General features: G+C 33.9%; 1 protein-coding gene across 2 annotated transcripts; it reads right to left on the bottom strand.

Annotated features, from left to right (window-relative positions):
- Nucleotides 1–1,036: 1,036 nt before the first annotated feature.
- Nucleotides 1,037–23,640, bottom strand: LOC123528665 (plexin-B-like; the record flags this gene model as incomplete). 2 transcript variants are annotated; one of them, XM_053535319.1, is given in 22 exon segments in its annotated part: nt 1,037–1,198; nt 2,328–2,478; nt 2,762–2,868; nt 3,669–3,765; nt 5,062–5,247; nt 5,732–5,925; nt 6,106–6,211; nt 6,706–6,857; nt 8,675–8,850; nt 9,633–9,729; nt 9,893–10,018; nt 10,763–10,912; nt 11,488–11,578; nt 11,985–12,078; nt 13,176–13,350; nt 13,901–14,012; nt 14,545–14,645; nt 15,061–15,192; nt 18,218–18,424; nt 19,930–20,032; nt 20,676–21,595; nt 23,525–23,640. In XM_053535319.1, coding segments are annotated over 21 exon segments (3,627 nt in total), but the record flags the coding sequence as incomplete, so codon positions are not given.
- Between the last annotated feature and the right edge of the window lie 288 nt (nt 23,641–23,928).

The raw sequence follows: 23,928 nt of genomic DNA, 5'->3' as shown, positions 1-23,928 counted from the left end.
TTGCCGTAAGAATTATATACATACTTTACCCCGGTGGTGTCGGTATTTCTGGGCTTTTTCATGGAGTCTATTCAATATTTCTGACAATGACTTCCACTTAAAGACTGAACACCACTAAATCCGACTGTTCTTCCACTCTTTTTAACTTCCAATTTCAAACTTCTAAGTTCTAACTTCCTGATTTCTGACTTCTAACTTTCAAACTTCTTATTTCTGACTTCCAACTTCCAACTTTTAATTTTCGACTTCCACACTTCTGACTTCCAACTTCTGAACTTCTGACTTCTAACTTCCTGTCTTCCGGCTACCAACTTAAAAACTTCTGACTTCCAACTTTCCCACTTTGGGAGTCGGAAGTAAGAAGTGTGGAAGTTGGAAAACAGATGTCGAAACTCAGCTAGTTGGAAGTCAGAAATGTGGAAGTTAGAAGTAGGAAGTAAGAAATCAAGAAGTCGGAAGTAAGAAGTGTTTAGTTGAAACTCAGAAGTCGAAAGTCAGGAAGTTGGAAGTCAGAAGTGTGGAAGTTAGAAGTCAGAAGTGTGGAAGTAAGAAGTAGGAAGCAAGAAGTCAAGAAGTTGGAAGTGAGAAGTGCAAAAGTTAGAAGTCAAAAGTTTGAAGTATGGACGCCAAGTGTCCCCCAGGGTTTCCAGGGCTTCCATAATTATGACTTGAGTTGCATTTGACAATATACCTATTACTGTGCATTTTACAGATAGTGTAAAACAATATTTCCGAAGGCAAAGCCAGTATTGTTATGACTTCAGTTATAATACTACAGTTGTAAAAGAATTTTAGAAATCTATTATTATGTTTTTTTAGACGTAATACATTCTAAAAAAACGTCAAAATACACAATTTCCAAAGCCAAAAATACCTTTCACAAAAAAGTGTACAGATAATTGGGAATCAAATGTTCTTGCAACGAAATGAATTTATATACAAGCAGAAATGAAAAAAAATATCTAAGAAACTGTTTAATCTTAATTTTGTTTACAAATTCTCATAATAGTTTTTTGATAAATAATAATTTACTTACTGTAACAAATAGTTTGTGATCTTTTAGTTTACCACAAACGGGTTTTTCTGTTGGTGGTTCACAAATAATTGCTTCATTTGTTATAGATGTGACGTTACATTTCTCGCACTCTATTTCTATAGTAACATCGTTCTCGTCAGCTGCTAACTTTAGACCTTTTCCCTGGAGTAACAAAACATTTCCAGCATACAGTTGGCATCTAGAACATTTTTAAAATCAAGTATAATCTGTCTTACATTAGAGATATCTTAAACATATGGTATTCCTTAAGCTTTACCCTGCTTAATTCTCAAAACAAAATGGTCTATCATTCAATTTGGGCAGTACCACTTATTATTTAAAGGAGTGTTCGCTGAGAATTCACTGACTAAATACCACGATCTTGGTCTACACTGGTCACAAAGGCAGAATCACTTGCCGCCAGCTGGCTAAAGGTTAAAGAGCAGGCCTCCAGATTTATGGCAAACCTCCCAAAATGTAGAAAGTACTGTCCTAAATCAGTAATTGTAAATTAAAGGTATAAAAATAGTATGTGCTTCCTCTGCAGCATTCATTCATAAGAGCGTTGATGTAGCTTATAAAATAGGAATTAAAATGTCTAAAACGTTTGTTACACTTTTGAAAAACGATAAAAAATAAATATGATATAGAATCATTCGCATGAAATTTCAATTTAAAAAAGATTGAATTATGTTTGTTTTAATTTGAAATGTTTTGTCCGATTTAAAACTTAAGTTTTGACGATCATTTGGCTCCATGACCCTTTATGTGAAAATGATTTACAGTAGACAATCTATATATTATGTTTTTATTGTTTTTGTATCAATTATGATTATACTATATATAAAGTAGATATTAAAAAATACATTCTGGATTTTCAAATTCAAGTCTTTACTTGGAGTACTTGTCAAATATGGTTTTTATGGAAAACTATTTTTTAAAAGGTCAATTTCAGAATTCACATCTGTGTTACCTAATTTGGTTCCGAAAGGATAAAGAAATTGCACTCTTTTTTGCAATATACGAGCTTTTTCAGTTGTATCGAGGCATGGGTGCTAAACATAGACATATTTCTTTTGTGCAAGACTATGTATCGTCTGGTACGTGACATATGTTCGGACTGATGGACTAGTAACAAATAACCATTCTTTTGTTTTCATCATTGTGTTAGACACGAAAAGACATTTGTCTGCACATATAAGAGCTAGAGGTTGGAGCAGACTAATACATACTGTCTCTCTGGCAATATGGAGAGATGTAATAAGGAAATAGGACAGCAACAAAAGTTAACCTTGATAACAAGATACTCTTTTAGTTCTTTATAAACATTGACTTCTGTGAAGTTTTCTAGTACTGGATCAGGATAGTACATGAGAATCGCCAGGTCGTTGGGCAGATTGTCAGCAGTAACTGATGATACATCATCCATCTCGAATCCTAACCTGTGACCAAAAAATATGCCGTGGGAATCGTTAAACAAAAATACGTTTTAACATTTAAGAATAATCTAATTGAACAAAAGTAAGCAATCAATTTAATCCCGAATAATTAGATATAGCAATGTTTCCTAATTTCGTACTTACATGTTTATGTAAATATGTAATAAGGTAATAATTTCTTTATCGTCAGTTATAATTTTCCAGCGTCTTAACACTAACTTTTGTCAAACCGAACTTTATATCAGTATTTAATCATGTTAAGGAAATGTTAATATAAAACACAAACTTTGCCTGTACAGGACCACTAGTTCTTTTCTTTCTTTTCATTTCTGTCTCTCTGTATTTTGGACTTGGACAATAAATAGCTCCCTCTTTATCATCTCCTATGCATTCCTGTATTTTAATATAAAAAAGAACCCGCAAAAATATGTCTGCAAATTTTATAATACAAACCGATCAATATTGCTGATATATGTATCACATTAGTGACATGAAAACATCAGTGGCTAAATTATTCATACATATCGCATGTTGTTAAAGAATAGAATAGCATATAACATGTACATGTGATTTTTTTAAGTCATTTACGAAACTATTTTAACAGAAAGTGGGCTGGGAATGAAGGTTGAAAAGCAAACAATATTTATGACATTCTCACAAACAAAATACTTTATACAATTAACGACTGTGTGTTGAACTTACATAGTAAAAATTTTGTTCGGGGAAAAAGTTTGAGATCAATCGTAATAGATTATACTATTCTCATATATATATTGAATGAAACAGAGTTATATGTAAAAAGGGGACAGAAAGCCAGAAAACTTACCTGATTTCTGTTTAAGTTGAATGAAATGTGTCTTAAACATTAGGATTTTTAATGTGTCTTCTTGCAACTGAAATCTGGCAGAAAGATATTCAGGGAAAGTAGTCGTTTAGAGCAAGATGCTCTTTATAATAAGGAGCTGGTTGAAAATAAATCCGTCTTGCACCTGAGTACCCCACCCAAAATCTTTTTTAAAATATATATGAATTAATACAATTGAAGGACGTTTCTAGGAAAGGTAACGAGGGGGTCAGGGCCTTCATTTGTTTAACTTAGAATTTGATTATAATGTCTGTTACGATCAGGCAGGTAAATGTGATGCTTTCTTCCAGATGTATACCCAAATTTACGTCAATAAAAAAGTGTTTACCTCTGATTTCATCTTCATGCTACCAAGTACAGCATATATTTTCGGTTTCTGAATTGAATTCAAATTGGTCCCCTTAACAGTCAGTCTTCGCCCACCACTGAAAAACAAAATGTATAACTCATTTAATCGGAGAATCGCATTTTTCAGTAACATGATTCCAGTTTTAACTGAACTTTTAGAATAGTTTAAAGGTCCGACATACCTTTAATTGAATAATAAAACAACAAGTTTTACATTGGTGATATGAGAGGGATGTCATGCCCAAATTTCTAATCAATTACTACACAGCATCCATGTAAAAAAAAAAACAAACATGTTTATATCTATAAATAGTAGTGTGTGTTAGGTGAACAGTGGTACATATTAAGGTACATATAGTTCTGCACGTTCGGATCAAAAATTGTTCTACTATGTAGAATTTGACTATACTGTGGGTTTTCAAAACTTCAGAATATACTTTAAAAATAGGCAAATAAAACGATAAGGCCATGTGCTAAATGTTTTGCTAAATTGATTTGAAAAAAAGTGTACCTCATACAAGTATTCATATAAATGGGAGTCTATGGGAAAATAAAAATTTTGATTGTATTTTCGCGAATAGATTTTTTCAAAAATGTACAATTTAATGAAACTTCTCACAATTATTAAATAGAATATGACCTATAATATTGTGAAATAAAATGTATAGGTTCGACAGCAAAAAAATACCACACGGCATTTCACAGACCTTACTTAAGTAACAGTTTTTACATAAGTTTTCAAAACTTGAAAAAACGTGCATAAAACTATGTCATTAAACAGTTACTATAAATAGTCCATGAAATTAATTGAAAAATTAAACTAACTGAAAAACTGCTCATAATAATATTATAATATTTTGATTTAATAAAACATTTATAGACTTTTAATCTGTGCAAAATGATCATGTGGTCATAACCGAGACGGCTTCATTATATTTGATGCACGTCACATCATATTTCACAGGTGGGCGGTCTATCATTGTATACTATTACACACGTATTTTCTATCTTTGTGTACGTATATCCATGCTGACTTGCAAATTTCAAATTCAAGTAGTTTCATCGCGATAAAGTGACCAATGACGGCGATACTTTCATTTACACAAGAAGAACAAAATTATATGATATTCATGACAGCGATGAATGTAGATTAGTATGTTTAATGGAGCGGGATTATATTACTCTTTTTAAAGAGTAACATGTAATTATTGGCACAAGTCTGGTCCCTGACTGAGCCTCCACGCGTTCTGATGCATACGTCATACAGTGACGTATATATTAAAACGTTAACGAACGGTTAAGATGGCATACCAAGTTGCAAAACGGCCCTTACATCTCAAGGCCTGTAGTAGATAATATATGAAGCAATTTACCTCTGGAAACTTTTCCTTGGCAATATAGCTGTGATGTTGGGGTCTGCAACATATCTGTATGTGATATTTTCACTTACTGTGACATTTACCCCATCAAAGGCTACCGTCATATCTAGTGGTTTATTCAATTTGCTTGGGTCTCCAGATGTAGTGTTGCATTCAAGTTTAGTTAGGTCTTTCCCTTTCCTGCAATTTAAGGGTATAATGTTTAAGGCACATCAGGCCTGTTTCAACCGTACAATACACGAAACTTCAAGGTACGCGAAGTAAACTTTGTTTTTTGTTTGTTTTGGTTTTAACGCCCTTTTTCAACAATTTTTCAGTTATGTAACAGCGGGCAGTTAACATTACCAGTGTTCCTTGATTCTGTACCAGTACTAACCTGTTCTCCATAAGTAACTGCCAACTTGCCCGCACGAATGAGAGGTGGAGGACGATTGATTTCAGACACAATGTCTTATAACAAATCGTCACGGAGAACATACGCCTCGCCGAAAGATCGGACACGACCCCGCGATCCGTAGATCTGCGCTCACTCTATTGTGTTAAGCGGACGGTCTAAAAGATCTATATAATTCCCAGTTCAAGTGGACTACCACATACAAGACGCCTGATGCTGTCTTTGAATCTATTTATGATTTTATATTTTCTCATGCAAAAAAGTATCTACCTTATATCATTATAACTCTGAATCGATTCAAATGGATAAACAGTTCCTTCTTCGTTTGCATTTAATTTGCAAATTATTTCCCCTATGGTGATAGTCTTTTCTCTGCCAGTATCTAGGTATTTTCCATATATGGTAACAGACGTGCCGCCTGATAATGGCCCAAGAGACGGCTCGACATAAGTCACCTCAGGGATCTGCAATTATCAATTAAATTGAACTTACAGGTGGTTATTGCTTATGGATTAAAAGTTCACAAATTTTTCAGGTCTACAGACGACATTTGCTGACTTACAATTGTTATAAACAAAGTTATTATTCTTAAGCTGTGTTTTAAATAATCTGAACTACTTCTTAAATATTTCTTAACATGTTACCCGGAAATGGAAAGGTGTCGTATAGTGTCCAGTTGCATTATTACTGAGTGTAACAACAACTCTACCATCCAGCACTTTGTAACTTGGTGATAGTTCACACATTATCCTGAAGTATGAAAATACTAACCACATATTTTGTGTGTTTCAATATTGTTTATCATCCTGTAATGTATATTTATCATAATTTTAGATACAAAAAAACATATGACATTATGTGTTTTTTCCACCAATGTCATGCAGATACAAGCAGCAAATGCCATAATACATACGGGATGTGGTTTTTGCCCTAAATGGCATGAAGATAAAACAAACCATACATGTATGTCATGGCATATACCAATTATGGTCCATCAAGGTTTTGGAGATAAAGAACATCTACAGAAGCGTAAGAATATTTTGTCCTTGAACAAAACAAATATTGATAAATTCTGATTAAAGGCCAATTAGATTTGAACACAATATCAAGCAGCAAAAACACGTCTAAAATTCAGCAAGGCATACTTGTTTTATCCGGGGGTCATAGCAGCTTTCATCAGATGTATGTGAAATACAAGCTTTTTTCTAGGTACTGACTGTATCAATGTAGGAAGATATACTCACTTCATCCCGGGGTCGTAGCTACTTTCATCAGATGTACATGGAATACCAGCTATTGTCACGGCATTAATTGTATCGTTGTACGCTGAGCCAAGATTTACACCTTCAATCTCAATCAATGTAGAGGCATTCACATGGGCACTCAGTGGATGTACCTAGTTCAAGCAATTACAAACGTATGTATTCTGCACTTATTTGAGGCGGCAAAATTTTCGAGTGGGGTGACACTGAACTTAAGGTATGTAGTCAATACATTACACCCTAGCGTAAATTATATATAACATTACCAAGTATGGAATTTATAAAAACTAGATGTGCATCCATATGACACAGGTGCCCCAAACTTCTGTCACTGTACATGGTTCATGACTCTGGGTGATTTTTTCTAAAAGATATATGAAACACAAACTTTTAAGCACTCCATGTCTATTTTTCACTAATTGAAGGACCATAACTCTTGCCTAGCTGAGTGATATCTCAAAGAGAACACCTAGTGCATAACTTTACATGCTATATAACAATCCTCTTATGTTTAATGACTCCATGTCAAGTACATTTTGAGATACATGGGGCATAAACCTTTTTTTACTAAGACAAGGGTCATAACTCTGGTCTTGCAAAGTAATATTAAAGAAACACAGGTACACAAAAACACATGCTGGATAATATTCCTACATGGTTTCATGACTCTTTTCCCCTGGTATACCATGGTTCCCTAGTTCGTCTCGAGATTTTGACGAACCTCTGATGGATGATAATGCATTACTCTAGGTGAAATATGTTTTAAGATGTATGCAACACAAACTTTTAAGCACTTTATTTATATTTCAATTTAGTGAAGGACCATAACGCTGGTCTGGTTAAGTGAAATCCCAAACGACAGGTGCGCAACTTCCAAGCTATATAACAATCCTCTAATGTTTTATGTCTCTTAAGTCAAATAACGTTTGAGATACATGAGATACATTTTGCCGAAGCATACTCGCATGCTCTTTATGCACACTTTGGACAATCAATGACCATAACTCTGATCTGACTCACAGAGATCCGAAAAAAATCCCAGGTGCACAACTTCACGTGCTGAATGATATTCTTAAAATGTGTCATGATCCTAGGTTAAATACTTTTCGAGATATGTGGAACACAAACTTTTTTATTTCCTTTTTTTGCATAATATTTACTAAGTTTATGGCCATCACTCTGGTCTGTCTGAGTAACGTCTTTGACAAAACCCCAGGTGCACAACTTCACATGCTGAATAATATTGCTGTAATGATTCAGAAGCCTGGGTCAAATACTTTTTGAGATACATGCGACACAAACTTGAGCCCCTTTTTATGCATATTTTAACTAAGTCAAGGGCCATACAGCTCTAGTCTGACTGTGTATCATCCACATTAAAACTCCTGGTGCACAACTTCCGGTGCTGAATAACAATCCTGTGAGTTTTGATGATTCTGGGTCAAATACTTCGTGAGATAATTATGCAACACACAAATACGGGCGGACGAACGGACTGACTGACGGTTGGACAAGGGCAACTCTAAGTGCCCCTCACCCTAAAATTTTTGGGGCCACAAAAACGGGTGAGTATAGTTCAGAGTAAGAATATTGAAATAACCGACGACATTTAAATTAAAGTGATGATTTAATGACAATAATATTTTGTATAGAAAGGAAATATAGCCGTTTAAATTGTCACGTAATGATGATTGTAGCTCTATATAAACAATTTATTTATATACTTAGTTAGATTAAATACATTTGATTGGGATTGTCCCCATTTGAAGTAAATATCTAAAGGTTAAATATTTTAGCAACAAGAAATGAATCAAGGGACGATGGTTTAATTTAATCTGTGAATGATATTTTAAAATCATAGTAACCAGTTCATATGCATACGTGATGGCGCTACATGTTTTGCAATACTTAAATACTACACGAATTTGTGTAATACATAACTACATTTTACCCTTGAAATTTTTGGATCGTCGCACTCAGATTCTGCAGCATTGCAGGATATCCCACTATCAATACATCTGGTCATACACCATTGACAGTGTAAGTACGGTTGATAATTTGCAAAACTTTTGCATCGTCCACAATTATTGGAAGGCTTGACAAGATTTTCGCAGTCATAAATGACAACTGAAATAGAAAGAGCATAAGCTGAAACTAACTTTGCACTAAACGGAACATTATGCCTTAAATTAATTTCAATGTATATCCCTAAATTTTCTTCATATTGACAGATTTACCACAAGTGACATACATTTAGTAATTGGCGATTTTGGTATAAAAACGCACTCAAGAAGTGTGCAAATTACATAGACTAGTTATTTACTGTTTAGTCACTGAAAATTCTTTTGACTAAATTTAGTAGAAGTTCAACAAGTGTTGATACCCATAAGTGGTCAATTGGAATAAGAAAGGTTTTGACAACAAGTCCGGAAATTAACTTCTTATTGAATCTTTGCGATATCTCCGGATTTAGCATTGCTGGTCTGATGAAATTGTTGCCTCGAAGCATTGAGGTCGATGATTTTAGTTCTGACGAAATCGCTGCTATATTCCTCATAAAGCACCGAGTTCAATGTTTCAAAGATCAATGTTTTAGTTCTGATAAAATCAAAGCACTGTCTTCCCATAAAGCATTGATGTCAATTTTTAGTTCTAATGAAATTGTATAATGACCCGACCAAACATTGACGTCAAAAGTTCTGATCAAATTGTTGTAATGTTATTCATAAAACATTGAGGGCAACTGATGAAGTTGTTGCAATGTCCTTCATCAGGAATGTATTTCAGAGTTTTAGTTCCGATGAAATCGATGCAACGAATCCGCAAGAATATGATTTAACTCAATGCTTTATCCTTAATTTGTTTTTCCTTTACAAACTTAGTTTAAAAACCTGATATATGTAAGTTACCTGGCAATGTATCCCCGTTTACCGGAGATATTCCCCATGTCACATGTACAGTAGCACTCAGTCTACCTATAAGTCCTGGAATAGAAGCCATCTCCTCCTGAAAAGGACAACTTGGGTGAAACATTTAATTTTCTCGGTTTTAAGATCATATGAAAATGCGCCCACCGTTCAAGAGAGCTAAAATTTGCTATATTTTAATCACAATGCAAACGGCAACAGAATTAGAAAGCGTAAAAACGTACTTGTATATCAAAACGTACCTTGTTGATCTTACAAATAATGCTACCTCCCTTGTCAAAGACTGTGCTATTTAACCATAAAATGTGTGATCCTGATGCAACTATCTTGCATTTGTAGGACACGTGTGTTGTTGGCCCTGATCTTGGCTAAAGTAAAGGCAAAACATAGACACATATTATATTGGTAACTTTCAAATGCAACACGTACGGATTTGACAACTAACACCAAGAAGAATAAACTACAAGTAGCATATGCTACTTAATAAATATCATTAAACAAAATAAAATAGTTTTGATTACATATGCTTAGGCTTACAGACACTTAGGTTTACGTATACTTAGGTTAAGATACAGCTAGGTTTTCATAAATTTAGGGTTACGTATATTTAGGTTTACGAATACTTAGGTTTACGGTTATTTAGTTCGATTTCTCTTGAGAAAAGAAATCTCCAATTGGTTGGTTTTTTTCTCAGTTTCAATTAACGAAACGAGTTTATATACAGTGTAACACCTTTCCATTTAAATACCAATATTGATGATATGGAAGGTAACCACAATCCTTATGGCACAAAAAGTAAACTTATTCACAAAATAAGAAAGATAAAACATATTTCTATTTATTTTTCATTTGATGTATTAAAAGAGTAAATCAATCATATCACCCCAATGCATAAAAGAATGACTCGGCTACATTTTAAACATTCTTAACTTGGAGGTATGTCTGTGTCAGCCAATATTCAACCCTTGTCGAAATTTAACGTGATTCGCCGTAACACGAGGCAAGACATTTATCGTAAACCAAGCTACCAAAGGCGAATATTGATTTACACAAACAAAAGACAAAATTGAAATGTAAGATAGATAAATAAATAATCTAGAAAAAATACATACTACTGGAAGATTTGTTCCAGTTATGTTAATGTCATAGCTGCTATCTTGTGAAAGATACACGGTGCTATTGGCATCTCGCAGAAAACTATCATCTGACACCATTGTATAACCTGTGACACGTGGACATTCACCGAAGTTAACTTCCAGGTCCTGAAAGAAACCTATATTTTAAAATATTCGCCATTGTTAAACCGTGAAATAAGAAATATTTACTAGGCAAGACATTTGCTATTTAACTAATATCTTAGTGATGAAAAGCAGCATACATTGTTAACAGTATGTCAAAATTTCAAAAATATAGAACTCTCTCACACACACACACACACACGCAATACAATTTATAAGAATGCAGAGGTGTAGATTTTTTTTCTAGAATATTGTTAAATTTCAGTCAAATGTTAGTATAAAGATATAGCTATTTTATTCAGTGTATATAAATTTAATATCACATTTTATTCTATTGATTAAGATTTACTTCAAGCGGGATGCATTTGTATTAACTTGCAATTGTCATAGAAAACCGCTACTTACAAATAAAAAAGTACAAATAAATCTTTTATTATTTTGTATAAGACACCTGTACAAAATATCTTTTCAATAAAATTTAAATGTCAAATATATCTAATTATGTCGTCATTTCTATGGAAGCATGGGAAAATGAAAATTCAGTTTTAATATTTTTTTTCAGTTATGCTTATAAAAATCAACAGTAATTATTCATTTACATTATCATTGCAGCTTCTGTCATTATCAATGCACTGGTTACTGTATGTACACCATTTACATGTCCAGTTCCTTGCTATACAGCCTGTACATCTAAAAGATTAGTATATTATTTAAGTAGTTTTAAATAAAACAACCTAATTTTAGCTTTACTTATACGCATATTTTTAAGAAAGTTACTTTCTGTAAATATAACTTATATTCACAAATTTAAGAAGAACTGTCATCTGAACTTCAAAATGTTAGCGACATGTTATATCTTTCATTCCTTTGTGAATTCTTAATTTCACTTTTTTCGAAGGTTTGATTTTTGTGTGCAATTCTATTTAGGATATGGAATCGTAAGTTTAAAACAGATATGTAAAATTAAGTTTTATATTCCGTTAAGTTCAACAAGCGTATGAATGTCTTATTCTTAGTTATATCGTAGAAATCTTTAGAAAATATTTGCCAGAAGATTGACACCGGTATATATTTAAATGTTTGTATGTCGCTTTACCTGTCAAAAGTTTCACATCGGTATACGATAAAATTCCCGTGAATTTGAGTGTCAGAATCATTTGCTAATATTGCAACTGTAACGTTCGAGAAACCTGGAAATAAATATTAGAGCACTTATAGATTTCTCCTTCGGCTGCGTTTGTCATTTTATTGAAAGTGTCATGAGTGAATAATCAAGTTTTCCTCACCATCTTATCAACTGTACCTATTAATACCAACAATATTCATATTTATATTTACATACACACTTTTATATAATTATATAAATGATGGGTAGGTTAGAACGAGAGACCTGTCTTTTAAGTTCATCTCACAATATGTGACCTTTATTCTAGGCCTATTTTGATAGTATTTCAGTCATGCTTCTAAAAACATTTCTATCAATATTTCAAGATTGATTTCGGAGACGGTAATACAACTGCATCAGTATGTCACCTATAGCTTTATCACGTTTTCAGTTGTGTTTTTGTTCAGATTAAGATATTATCAGTGTTTTAGTAATGGTTTCAAGCCATCTAGGATTTCTGTCGTATTACTTTGGTATTACAGTAATATACATATATTTGTTTGGTGTTTTTAGGTTTAATGTCACACCGACACAACTGTAGGACATTTGGCGCCTTTCAAGCATTTGATGGTGGAGGAAGACCACCCCAGCTCCCCCGCTGTGTATTATGTCAGTCACAAGAGAACAGCCACTGACTTTCAGTAAGCCAGCTGGATAACTTCCACACACGAAGGAATTCTACACCCAAGCGAGGTTTTGAACATACAGAGATCAGGGACAAGTTATCCAAAGTCAACGACCTTAACCTCTCGGCCACGGAGGCCCCTCTTTAACTTAGTGTGTGTTTTTCAGTCAAACATACTGCAGTGTCATTTCATTCATTTCGCCAACATATTGGTATAATTCAATAGTACAAGTATTTTGAAAACTGTTTATCTGTAATTATTTCAAAATCAAAGCTTTTTGCCCAGTTTTTCATGTATATGCTACTTTTATCTTTGATACTTCTTATTCTCTGTCAGATTGCCTGCCTGTCAGTCTGGTATATGGAATTTACGTAATACTGCATGACTGCAGTGAGGTTAAATATTGGCCTGTCTCAAAATCTATGGAATGGTACTTGCTTTGTTCTTTGATGTTTGAAACGATATCATAGTACACAATGTTAATTTCACAATATACCTTTTATGCTATCTTCTATGGCCAAAATATTGGTTGGCCTACATCTCACAGTCTTTCCCCCATCAGAAACTGTTGCTGTAACATTATGATGAAATTGTTCGCCTATTTCATCACTGAAGAAATCACAGGACACACGGACACCTTCTAACAATGCATGTGAAACTTCTATATTGAGCTGAAAATACAATAAGAACTGTGAATTACTTTCTTCGGTTTTGACGTCTGGAGCAAAATTCCCGGTGAAATTTGAAAAAAATAGAACCTCAAAGCTACTGAAAGTATTTATTACAAACAAAAATTCTGATGAAACATGAAAAAGTTTATTTGATTTATGAAGCTTTTCTACAACCGAGGTACAACAACACAAAACTGAGTCTGCTATTATTTTTCTTGGTTGTGTTTAATGTTCCAAAGAACCTTTTTTCAGGTTTTACTAAATATTACAGCTTCAGTCATTAAGTGCCGTTTGGCGGTTATAAAAAGTCTCTTCCAGTACTTGGACTCAGGGTCGTTATGTTTCTGGTCCGTTTTGATAATGGAGTTTTCTCTTTTATCTGTATAACAGAGTTCCGCTTAAGCCGCTGCTAGAATCGTAAGTGGTGCTGCACATTTTAAAAAACTCTCATGAATAGATTCAATCAAACCTAGTCTGCTTTTATTTTCTTGGTTAGATTCGATCCCTTAAAGATCTTATTATTCTGTTATGATAAATTGCTAAGTCATACCAATACTATTTCCTTGTCTGACATTACTGTAGGGCTGATGCTTATAACATGTGGACATTTTTCATTGCTTGAGACAGATATCCATTCGGTACATATATTTCTCGTGCCGCATCTTGATATAAATGTAAACCAAAAATGAAGTGATATAATTTGGATTATAACGACCATATGAAGCAACATCAGGCAGGTTAATTCCGTAGTAAAATATGCTTTCTAATACTTGCATACCTACTGGGAAGCGATGTTAATAAATATCTGTATACATGAAAAACGCTATCTAAATTAGTTCCTTCAATACATTATAATAGTCCAAAATCTATAAACGTATCCGCTAGACACTGATGCACATAAAAAGGCTTATTAATTAAAGCAAATAAATATTTGACAAGTATAATTTTACACCCTTTCCGTCCGAAACTCGTCTCTGCATATAAGTACAGTCATTTATGATTATGAGAATACCCAACATTCTTTTCTCTACATATATTATGAGCTTTATATATCATGTATGGAACTGTGAAGCCATTGAGGTTTCAAACTAGAGAGCGTTCTCAAAATACTCTCTATCACTGCATTAATCTAATGTAGAGCTATGATGTATCAGCGAAACAAAAAAGAACCAACATACATATAATAAGCTTTACCTGTTTTCCAAGAAACACCAACCACAGTATGGATCCCTGCTACCTAAACAACTAGCACATGTTGGAAAGCCTGAACATGACTCCACGGGTTCCTTATACACCTGAAATTTATAATGTATGTTGCAATTTTAATAACATTATTTTTCAAATATATATGTAACGAGCTTTACCGTAGTGTTTTATTATCATTCCATTAACGTTAACCAAATCCCATACATATATAATTGAAATGATAATAAATAATAATTTTTATAATATTTGATTGGATAAGCTTATTGTCGAATTGTATTTGACTTAACTATGTTATGATATATTTCATTTCATAACTTTTTATACGACTACATTTTAATGACATAATAAAAGAGAAACAGCTTCTCTTCAGATCAAAATGTCTCAGCTTTTTTTTTTTTTTGGTTTCCAGCTCATCTTATGCGGATTATTCAAGCATAACCACACCCATATCTTTTCACCTAACTGTAACATTGGCTTGTGAAAAAATGTAAGAAATAGATATACCTGTCTTTGGCTAAGAACAAAGATGTGTTTTCCATCATGAGATGTGTACATGTCCTGCTTGATCATATAACCCAAGTTTTTAATTTTCAGTTGCTTGAGACGAACTGCAGAATTCTTTGGGTAAACGACGGCCTAACGAAGAGTATACGAACAAAAATAAAATTATAAACACCTGTACAAAGGTTCGTATGAGTTACGATGGTTCTAATAATTGCTTAGAATAGACTACCTAGCTACAAAAAACACCAAAGACTTGGGAAGATTATGTAATGTGTTTGATATCAAAACAAATTGAAACGAAATTTTCAACATACAAATTCGAGACCTATACAGTACACTCATTCTCATACCGTTACATTTCATAGAACAACGCCACAATATTTTTTTTAATCCCCCGCCGTGGCGGAGGGATTATAGGAATGGTCTGCGTCCGTCCTTCCGTCCGTAACAAAATCGTGTCCGGTCCATATCTTTTGAACCCATTGACATATTTCCATTATATTAACAACAAATGTTAAACTCACCAAGGCGATGTGCAGAACCCATATTCCAACTGTGCTAGGTCAAGGTCAAGGTCACACTTGGGGATCAAAGGTCATGGGGTGATATTTCGTGTCCGGTTCATATCTTTTGAACCCCTTGACATATTTCCATTATATTAACATAAAATTCTAAACTCACCAAGGCAATGTGCAGAACCCATGTTCCAACTGCGCTGGGTCAAGGTCAAGGTCACACTTGGGGATCAAAGGTCATGGGGTGATATTTCTTGTCCGGTTCATATCTTTTGAACCCCTTTACATAATTCCATTATATTAACACCAAATGTTTAACTCGCCAAGGCGATGTGCAGAACCCATGTTCCAACTGCGCTAGGTCATGGTCAAGGTCACACTTGGGGACCAAAGGTCATGGGATGATATTTTGTGTCTGATCTCTAACTTTTTAACACCTTGAAGGATTTTGAAGATACTTGACACAAATGTTCATCACATCAAGATGACTTGCAGTGCGCATGTTTCGGATGGCCCGCATCAAGGTCAAGGTCAGAGGTGAAATGTCATGTGTATATTGCTCACCATTGCCATGGTCTTGGCTTTTATTAATTTTTGTTTTCCTTTCGCAGATCTCTTTTCTGTTCACTTACATTTCTTTTTATTGAATATCTTCCCTTTAATGATACTATAAATAGCTTTTTTGCAACATTTTTACTGTTGGTTGTAGGGAAAAAACGAGACCACTTTTATGTGGTACAACATGGATGGTACTTCCAATTGTTAGGTGTAATTTGACATATCTGGATTATTAATCCCCCGCCACAAGTGGTGGGGGTTATAGGAATGGTTTCCGTCCGTCCTTCCGTCCGTCTGTCCGTAACACTTTCGTGTCCGCTCCATATCTCCTAAACCCCTTGAAGGATTTTCATGAAACTTGGGTCAAATGATCACCTCATCAAGACAAAGTGCAGAACCTATGAGTCAGCCTTGTCGGTTCAAGGTCAAGGTCACAACTCAAGGTCAAAAGTTTGAGCCTGCCATTTTGTGTCCGCTCTATATCTCCTAAACCCCTTGAAGGAATTTTATAAAACTTGGGTCAAATGATCACCTCATCAAGACGATGTGCAGAACCTATGAGTCAGTCAGGCCGGCTCAAGGTCAAGGTCACAACTTAGGGTCAAATGTTTGAGCCTTCCATTTTGTGTCCGCTCTATATCTCCAAGGCGATGTGCAGAACTTATGAGTCAGCCATGTCGGCTCAAGGTCAAGGTCACAACTGAAGGTCAAAGGTTTGAGCCTTCCATTTCGTGTCCGCTCTATATCTCCTAAACCCCCTGAAGGAATTTTATAAAACTTGGGTCAAATGATTACCTCATCAAAACGATGTGCAGAAATTATGAGTCAACCATGTCAGTTCAAGGTCAAGGTAACAACTAAGGGTCGAAGGTTTGAGCCTTTCATTTTGTGTCCACTCTGTATCTCCTAAACCCCTTGAAGGATTTTCATCAAACTTGGGTCAAATGATCACCTCATCAAGAACTCATGAGTCAGCCATGTCAACTCAAGGTCAAGGTCACAACTGAAGGTCAAAGGTTTCAGCTCTGTATCTCCTAAACCCCTTGAAGGATTTTCATCAAACTTGGGTCAAATGATCACCTCATCGAGGCGTTGTGCAGAATTCATGAGTCAGCCATGTCAGTTCAAGGTCAAGGTCATAGCTAAAATCAAAGGTTTACCCTTTCATTATCCATAGCAGTGGCGGGGGATTTAGCTGTCTTTCAGACTGCCTTGTTTAAACTACATGTATTCGAACAACACAATTGATTATATTTAGATTCAAGATCTACTGTTACAAATATGATAAGGTAATTGATTTTAACTATTGACATAGATAAATTCTTTAGCAAATGTGACTGGAATTTGATACAAAATTAAAATACTCAAGAAACAGGTTATATTTCAGCAACCTTCGTAACACATTTGAAGACTCATAACGATCAGAAACCTTGACTTGGAGTAAAGGTAAGGATAAGAAGGTGGCAGAAAAAGAAAAGAAATCCAGTGGGACAGAAACAATCTAAATACAATAGAAGTTTAACCTGACTTTATTTTAGCATTTGATACAATCACCTGTATTACTGACAGCATTTCACCAACAGGTCCAACAACTTCGACTGAAGGAGAAAATTTTTTCAGTGTATATCTCTCCTGTACAGTTGTTGGTATCTTGGAAGAAGTAGTGTTTCACATTGTGTTTCTCCGTTGTTTTGCTGTTTTAACTGTTTGTTTACAAATATTGAGACGGGCCTATGTTATGTTAAACAGTGTATAAAGACTTAGCAGCCGAGTTGCTTAGTTCATGGATAGTCATGCGAAAGTGAATTCTTTATTTTAAGAAACCAATATCAGCCAATTTGATCATAGGAAAATATTTGCTTTTTGTGATGATAACAAAAATGTATAAAAAGAAACATACATGTATGTCAGTTTAATTTTTATAATAAGCCGGATATACTTCAAGACCATTTACATCTTACTTTAATTGTGGCGTAAATACCTTTAAAATTTCTCCAGATACTGTACCAAGGAAAGAAATTATTTCTGGACCTATAACTGAAACTGTTAAAGCTTTTATTTATGTGATAATCTGAATTGCATACCTTCAAAATTTCCCCGGATGTTGTACCAAGGAAAGCAACTATTTTTGAGTCTATCTGTGAGACTGTAACAGCTGTTAATTGAGTATCAAACTGAACGACAGGCAGTGAGGACAGCACCTTGCTGCCAATCACCTGATGAAATAGTGCTAGGTTGTCCTTGTTGCACAAATAGTAATCTTCAGGCATATAGAAAGTGGAATTATCAATCTGAAAAGTACCATGCAAAACATATATCAAGGCGATGCCCCACAGTAAACATTTATTTGTTTGCCACGTTGTCCATATCTTTTACTTTGTCTAAGTACTTTAATATATAGTACATGCCCCATGTTCTGGGACGATCTGTGTATGAAAAGAATTGGAACCACTGCCTTACCCTTGCATGATCGTAAGAGGCGACTAATAGGGTCTTAACACTTGGTTTTGCAGTAACTCTGTGCTTCCAGCAGGTATGAAAATCTTGATTCCATACCTCGTGTTTTTATTTCGATGTAAATGAGATGTGGAACCAAAATTTATAGTCCTGTTTGGCGCCATATAACCTATACTGTGTTGGTGCGCCGTAAAACCCAAATAAATAAATAAATAAATAAATTATATAGTACATATTTAATTATGTACATTTCATTAAATACACTGCTATCGACTTTGGTGGAGGTGTAGGGTCTGCTATCTTGGATCGTTTTGTTTTCCTATTGGATATTCAGTCTAGTAACCGTTGTTTCCAAGCGCTAGGATAGAAATAATGTCTTCACATAAAAGACACCAATAATACTTTCTGCCTATTAGCTAATTTTCAAGAAATAGTTTTCAATCTAACAAAATTAACTTCTAACGACATTTTGATTTTTATAATGTACCTAGATCTACTTAAAGTTTGTAAAGAATATGGCAGTTCGAAAGTAAGTACAAACAATCAGAAAACAATTTTCGTATTGAACTGTGAACCTAATTTGTGCATGTAGCCATACTGCTTTTATTTAAGAAATAATAAGTTTTCAATCGTGGTTTATCGTAGAATAACCCGTGTTTTGAGTTCTTATGCGTTTGAATATATCACGAAGGCCGTAGGCCTGAGTGATATATTGTTTCGCATAAGAACGAAAAACTCGGGTTATTCTATAATAAATCACACTTGGGAACTTGTTATTTCGATTCTAACACGACAAACTAGTATCAACAGTGTTAGAAAAAATGGTAACTACTTTTTACAACCGTGCTACGCATCTGAATCGGATGACGTCATTGCACGCGCGTGGGTTATTGCAGAATAACCCGTACATGTATGTAGGTTATTTGCTGGTCGTTTTAGAATATTTAATAATTATGACCTGATCTAGTGTAATAGCGCATACAAATTTTTTAATGAATCTCTTTTATATTTAAAGTGTTTATCTATTTCTTTGAGAGTACATTTCAGCTAAATGAATAGCTATTTGTTTCAGAGGAAAATAATATAATCTTTTGCTAAAAACAATAAACCAAAAAACAAAAAACAAAAAAAAAAACGGATGTAGTACATAATAAAAGGGTCATTGTAACAGTAGCTTGCGCAGTCTAGCAAAGTCCGCACTGTTATAACCCTACTTTATCATACAACGAAGGTGAGTACTACCTTCTGTACTACCTTCTCCGAAGCGTTTTGTTTCTTTTGTGACCATCAAAATATTGTACGCGATTACGTTTTAGATAAAAGATAAAATACAACAAACCGTTTGCTGTGTACACGGACGGTTAGATGTTTGGAAGTTAATATAATCCTGGTTTGCTGGTGCCCGGCCTCCCCTGTAGCAATCCTTTATATTCGCAACAAACCTGAAAAGAAAATACACTGTTACATAATCTTTAGAATTTACGCTATTAGATGTAAAGTAAATTAGGTCTAAAGTAAATTAGATGTAAATTAAGAATTTAATTAGCATAGGCAAAAGAAATGCCATATGATATAGTCAAAGATATGCATGAGTGTTATGCTATTTTTAAGAAGAAAAAAGTTATTAGAATGTCTATAACAATAGCATATTAACAGACTGAAAAGCATATCCAATATATTTTCAAAAATATTAGGCTGACGGCGGTCCCATGCCACTGATCTTTATAACAGTAAAGTTTTATATTTTTAATACAAATCTATTCAAAGGTACTAGTATTTTAGGAGTGGATCGGAATGATTTGAAAATTAAAGTTTTATGGAAATGTTACCAGTGGTTTGAGAGATAAAGCTGATAACGTAGAACTATATTATGAAGTCTTTGACTGGACAAATATTATTTGGTTATCGCAGTAATATTGAAAGTACAAAGAATATATCAATTCTTCAAATATTCTTCTGGTGTGTCATAACTAAACAATTTAAAAAAAAAACTCTTTTCTAAAATCCATGAGGACATTTTGTACCATTTCAAGGAATATATGACGACTCATATATATAATATGTTATATTTTAAATGTTCCTTACATGCTTTTTATATTCTCCATTGTGTAAATGCAAACAGCCGATTTCATAGGTCCAGAGAACACAGTTATAAACAGCGTTTCCGTCCCTACAACGACATTCTTTACTGCCCGAATCTCCTTCAACTGTCCGCATTGTACCGGCATATCAGCATATGTGTTTGGTGTCGAGTATGTGTGAAAATGTGGAACGTAATACTGACACACTTGGGCAATGCGGCTTCTTCTCTTTCCTGTTGCTTTGACTCCTTGAACACTGAAAAATATTCTGTAGTTGTCAACGCTGAAGGCTCCAATATACTTCTCCGTCAGAACTGGTGTCTCTTCGTACGATTTAAATCCATACCATGGACGACTTCTTTCACCCCCGCTATTTAGGTACCACGATATACCAGGTTTTGTGCACCTACCACCTAGATCTCCTTGACCCTCAACATGGGGACATCCGATAAACAGAAAATCCTGTCTTCGATTTCTGCCAGATGTCTTTATATAAGTTGCCATAAACGCCTCAGCTCCATCAATCTTTATCGGGGGATTTAAATGATTAACGCTCCTAGATATATCATTCACTTCCCTAATATCACAGTAGTTTCGCCTGCTACTGCACGTGGTAATATAACCATCATTGTCAGTTTCTGTTCTATTGTATATCATAATTGTAATGATATCATCATAGTTAGCCGATGGTCCTGTTACAGCTTGGTTTAGAAGTTGGAAATCTGTTGTATTTAGAACATATACACCATTCAGTCCCGATACAATCAAGTGTTGTCCATCGCTGGTGAGCAACATATTGCGAAAACCTTTATCTTCTAACACGTCGGGTGGCCATAACACAGCCTGAGCCGCTAAGTAGCCTACAGGCATATACCAAAAAACCCAGACAACCAGTTTCACTTGTAGCCTCATTGCTACAGTAATCTGAAACAAAATTTTACATATCCGTGAACTACTTTACTTTCCAAAAATATCCATATCTACATAAGCAATAATGTCAAAAATCACGTCATTCCTATGATAGATACATCGCATTATCAGTTCACAGTCTTTCCTAAGTAATTTTAACGATTTAAGATTTGTGAGTAAATAAAATTTTATTATGCACTAAGCCATTTTATATTTTAACCAACATATAATAAGGCAGTCTCAGTAGTTTGGTGTCCAAAACAATTTTGACAATTTCATCTAGCTTTACAAACCTAAAATCTCGTTAAATTGTTATAACAGTTATTAACAACTAACATTTTTCTAGCGTTATTAAATAATTGTTAATATGTATTAAAAGATTGCCTTTATTTTTCATATTCTTAAGACCATTATAACGTTTTAAGATCATTTAAAAAGGAATTCTCCTAAAGTATTTCAACTATCTAAATAAAGTGAGTACTGATGCAAGTATTTTTTATCAGCAACAGAGTAAGAAAAAAATGCCATAATTGTAACCGAGTGTCTTCGGGATAAATGTTACTTCGTCTAAAATCTGATCAGTGTCGAAATATGACTTAATTCACACATTTCCATATTGCATTATCTCGATTTGCGAACTACGAACTTGTTCCAAATTTCGAATTTAAGACTCATGAATATGATTAAAATACTTTGATGGAGCCTATATACAGTTTTTGTTGCATTAAGTATTTGATGGGTCATAAAGGAGGTGATGGTTGATACAGGTTATAACTTTATTTTGTGTGTTCGTGTTACCGAGATCCAAACTGCAAACTGTTGTTTGGTCTGTATTTGAGATCTGCAAGGAAACTACAAACTTGTAAACACTTCCTGTTTAGTTGTGAACTGATTTGCAGATGAGACAACAGGTTGTATTTAGAATGCAGACCAGCCCGTAGTTTGCAATTCGAATCAGGAAACATGGATCAATTTCAATTTCAATTTCGAAGTTCAAATATTGAGTTGCAGATAGGACATTAGCTTGCAAGTCGTATATCAATAAAATCAAACACATTATATACAGAAAAAAAACTGTATTTACGACAGCCTCCATTGAGCAGCGCCCAATCAATACGGTTTATGCAGAATATTTTAGCACTCTGACGTATTTGTTTATATTCACATAAGTCACATTCGCGAATCTCACATTTGCATTCCTGTTAAAAAAAACTGCGAATCGATACGAGTCTGCAGTTTGTTGTAATATAAATTATATATATAAATAATATAATAAAAGAGTCAGATTCATTAAAAATACAGTTATAGTTTACTTTCTTGAAAATGTTGTATGTATTAAAAATAATTTTTTTCAGAGTTCAAAAGGTGGAAGTTGATCTAAAATCCATGAAAGAACTGAAATCTTCAAGTAAACAGTTTCAGCTTTAAATTTTTGACTTTTCTTATTTTAAGATGTTTCAGTTCCTAAGAAAACAACAGCCGAATTAAATATTGCTAACATCTTGCAAAGCAGTATTTTGCCACAGTTATGTAATTATTGCAATGGCGACATAAAGAAAAAAATAAGTTACATAAAAAAGTTTTATTTTCAGCTGTACATCTGTTCAGGAATAAACAAAACAGCTTTTAGAGAACTTTGTCATGACAGATATAATCTTTTCTTTCATATTTATATATATAGAAATATATTTAGGATGTTTAACTGTTTATGAAATTTGTTAGAAACACTATCAATTTAAGGGAGTAAAGTGCGTAGAAATATAGGATGAATTTCCCCGATACTGGATAGTCAAAATTTAACTACAGCTATTACGTTTAAACTGTAACTTCGAGTTCGACTTTTTTTATTTGTAACATCTATACGGAAACCAAAGCATTTATACATATTGAAGATACGAAACAAAATGGACACATTTATTTCAATGTATTACGTGACATACAAACTTTCGATTTTAATTTTGGTCGCCACAAATTGAAAAATTAATCCATCACAATCTTGTGTGATATTTCAAACATATTCGTGTTGCAAATCCTTACACTATTGAAGATATTTAGTAAACAAAGTTATTTAAACAAAGTTTCAATTACTGTAGACAATTATATTTTTGCGATACAAATAAAACACTCGAAATTTGACCTCCAAAAAGAGGGACCGCCTATCAACGGAACAGCTGTCTCAGCTTGGAATTTCTTCTCTTGAAAAGTATCCTTAATCTGGTGTATAACACTTAATGAAATTGTATTCGTCCAAATCTTCAAAAGAAAATGTGTTTTTATTATATTTAGAAAGTATATAAACTTATACAAATTTGGAAACCTTGTAAAACTTTAGCGAATAAAATTTCGTT

The sequence above is a fragment of the Mercenaria mercenaria genome, unplaced genomic scaffold, assembly GCF_021730395.1.
Source record: "Mercenaria mercenaria strain notata unplaced genomic scaffold, MADL_Memer_1 contig_4707, whole genome shotgun sequence".
NCBI lineage: Eukaryota > Metazoa > Mollusca > Bivalvia > Venerida > Veneridae > Mercenaria > Mercenaria mercenaria.
This window is presented reverse-complemented; position numbering and strand designations above follow the sequence as displayed.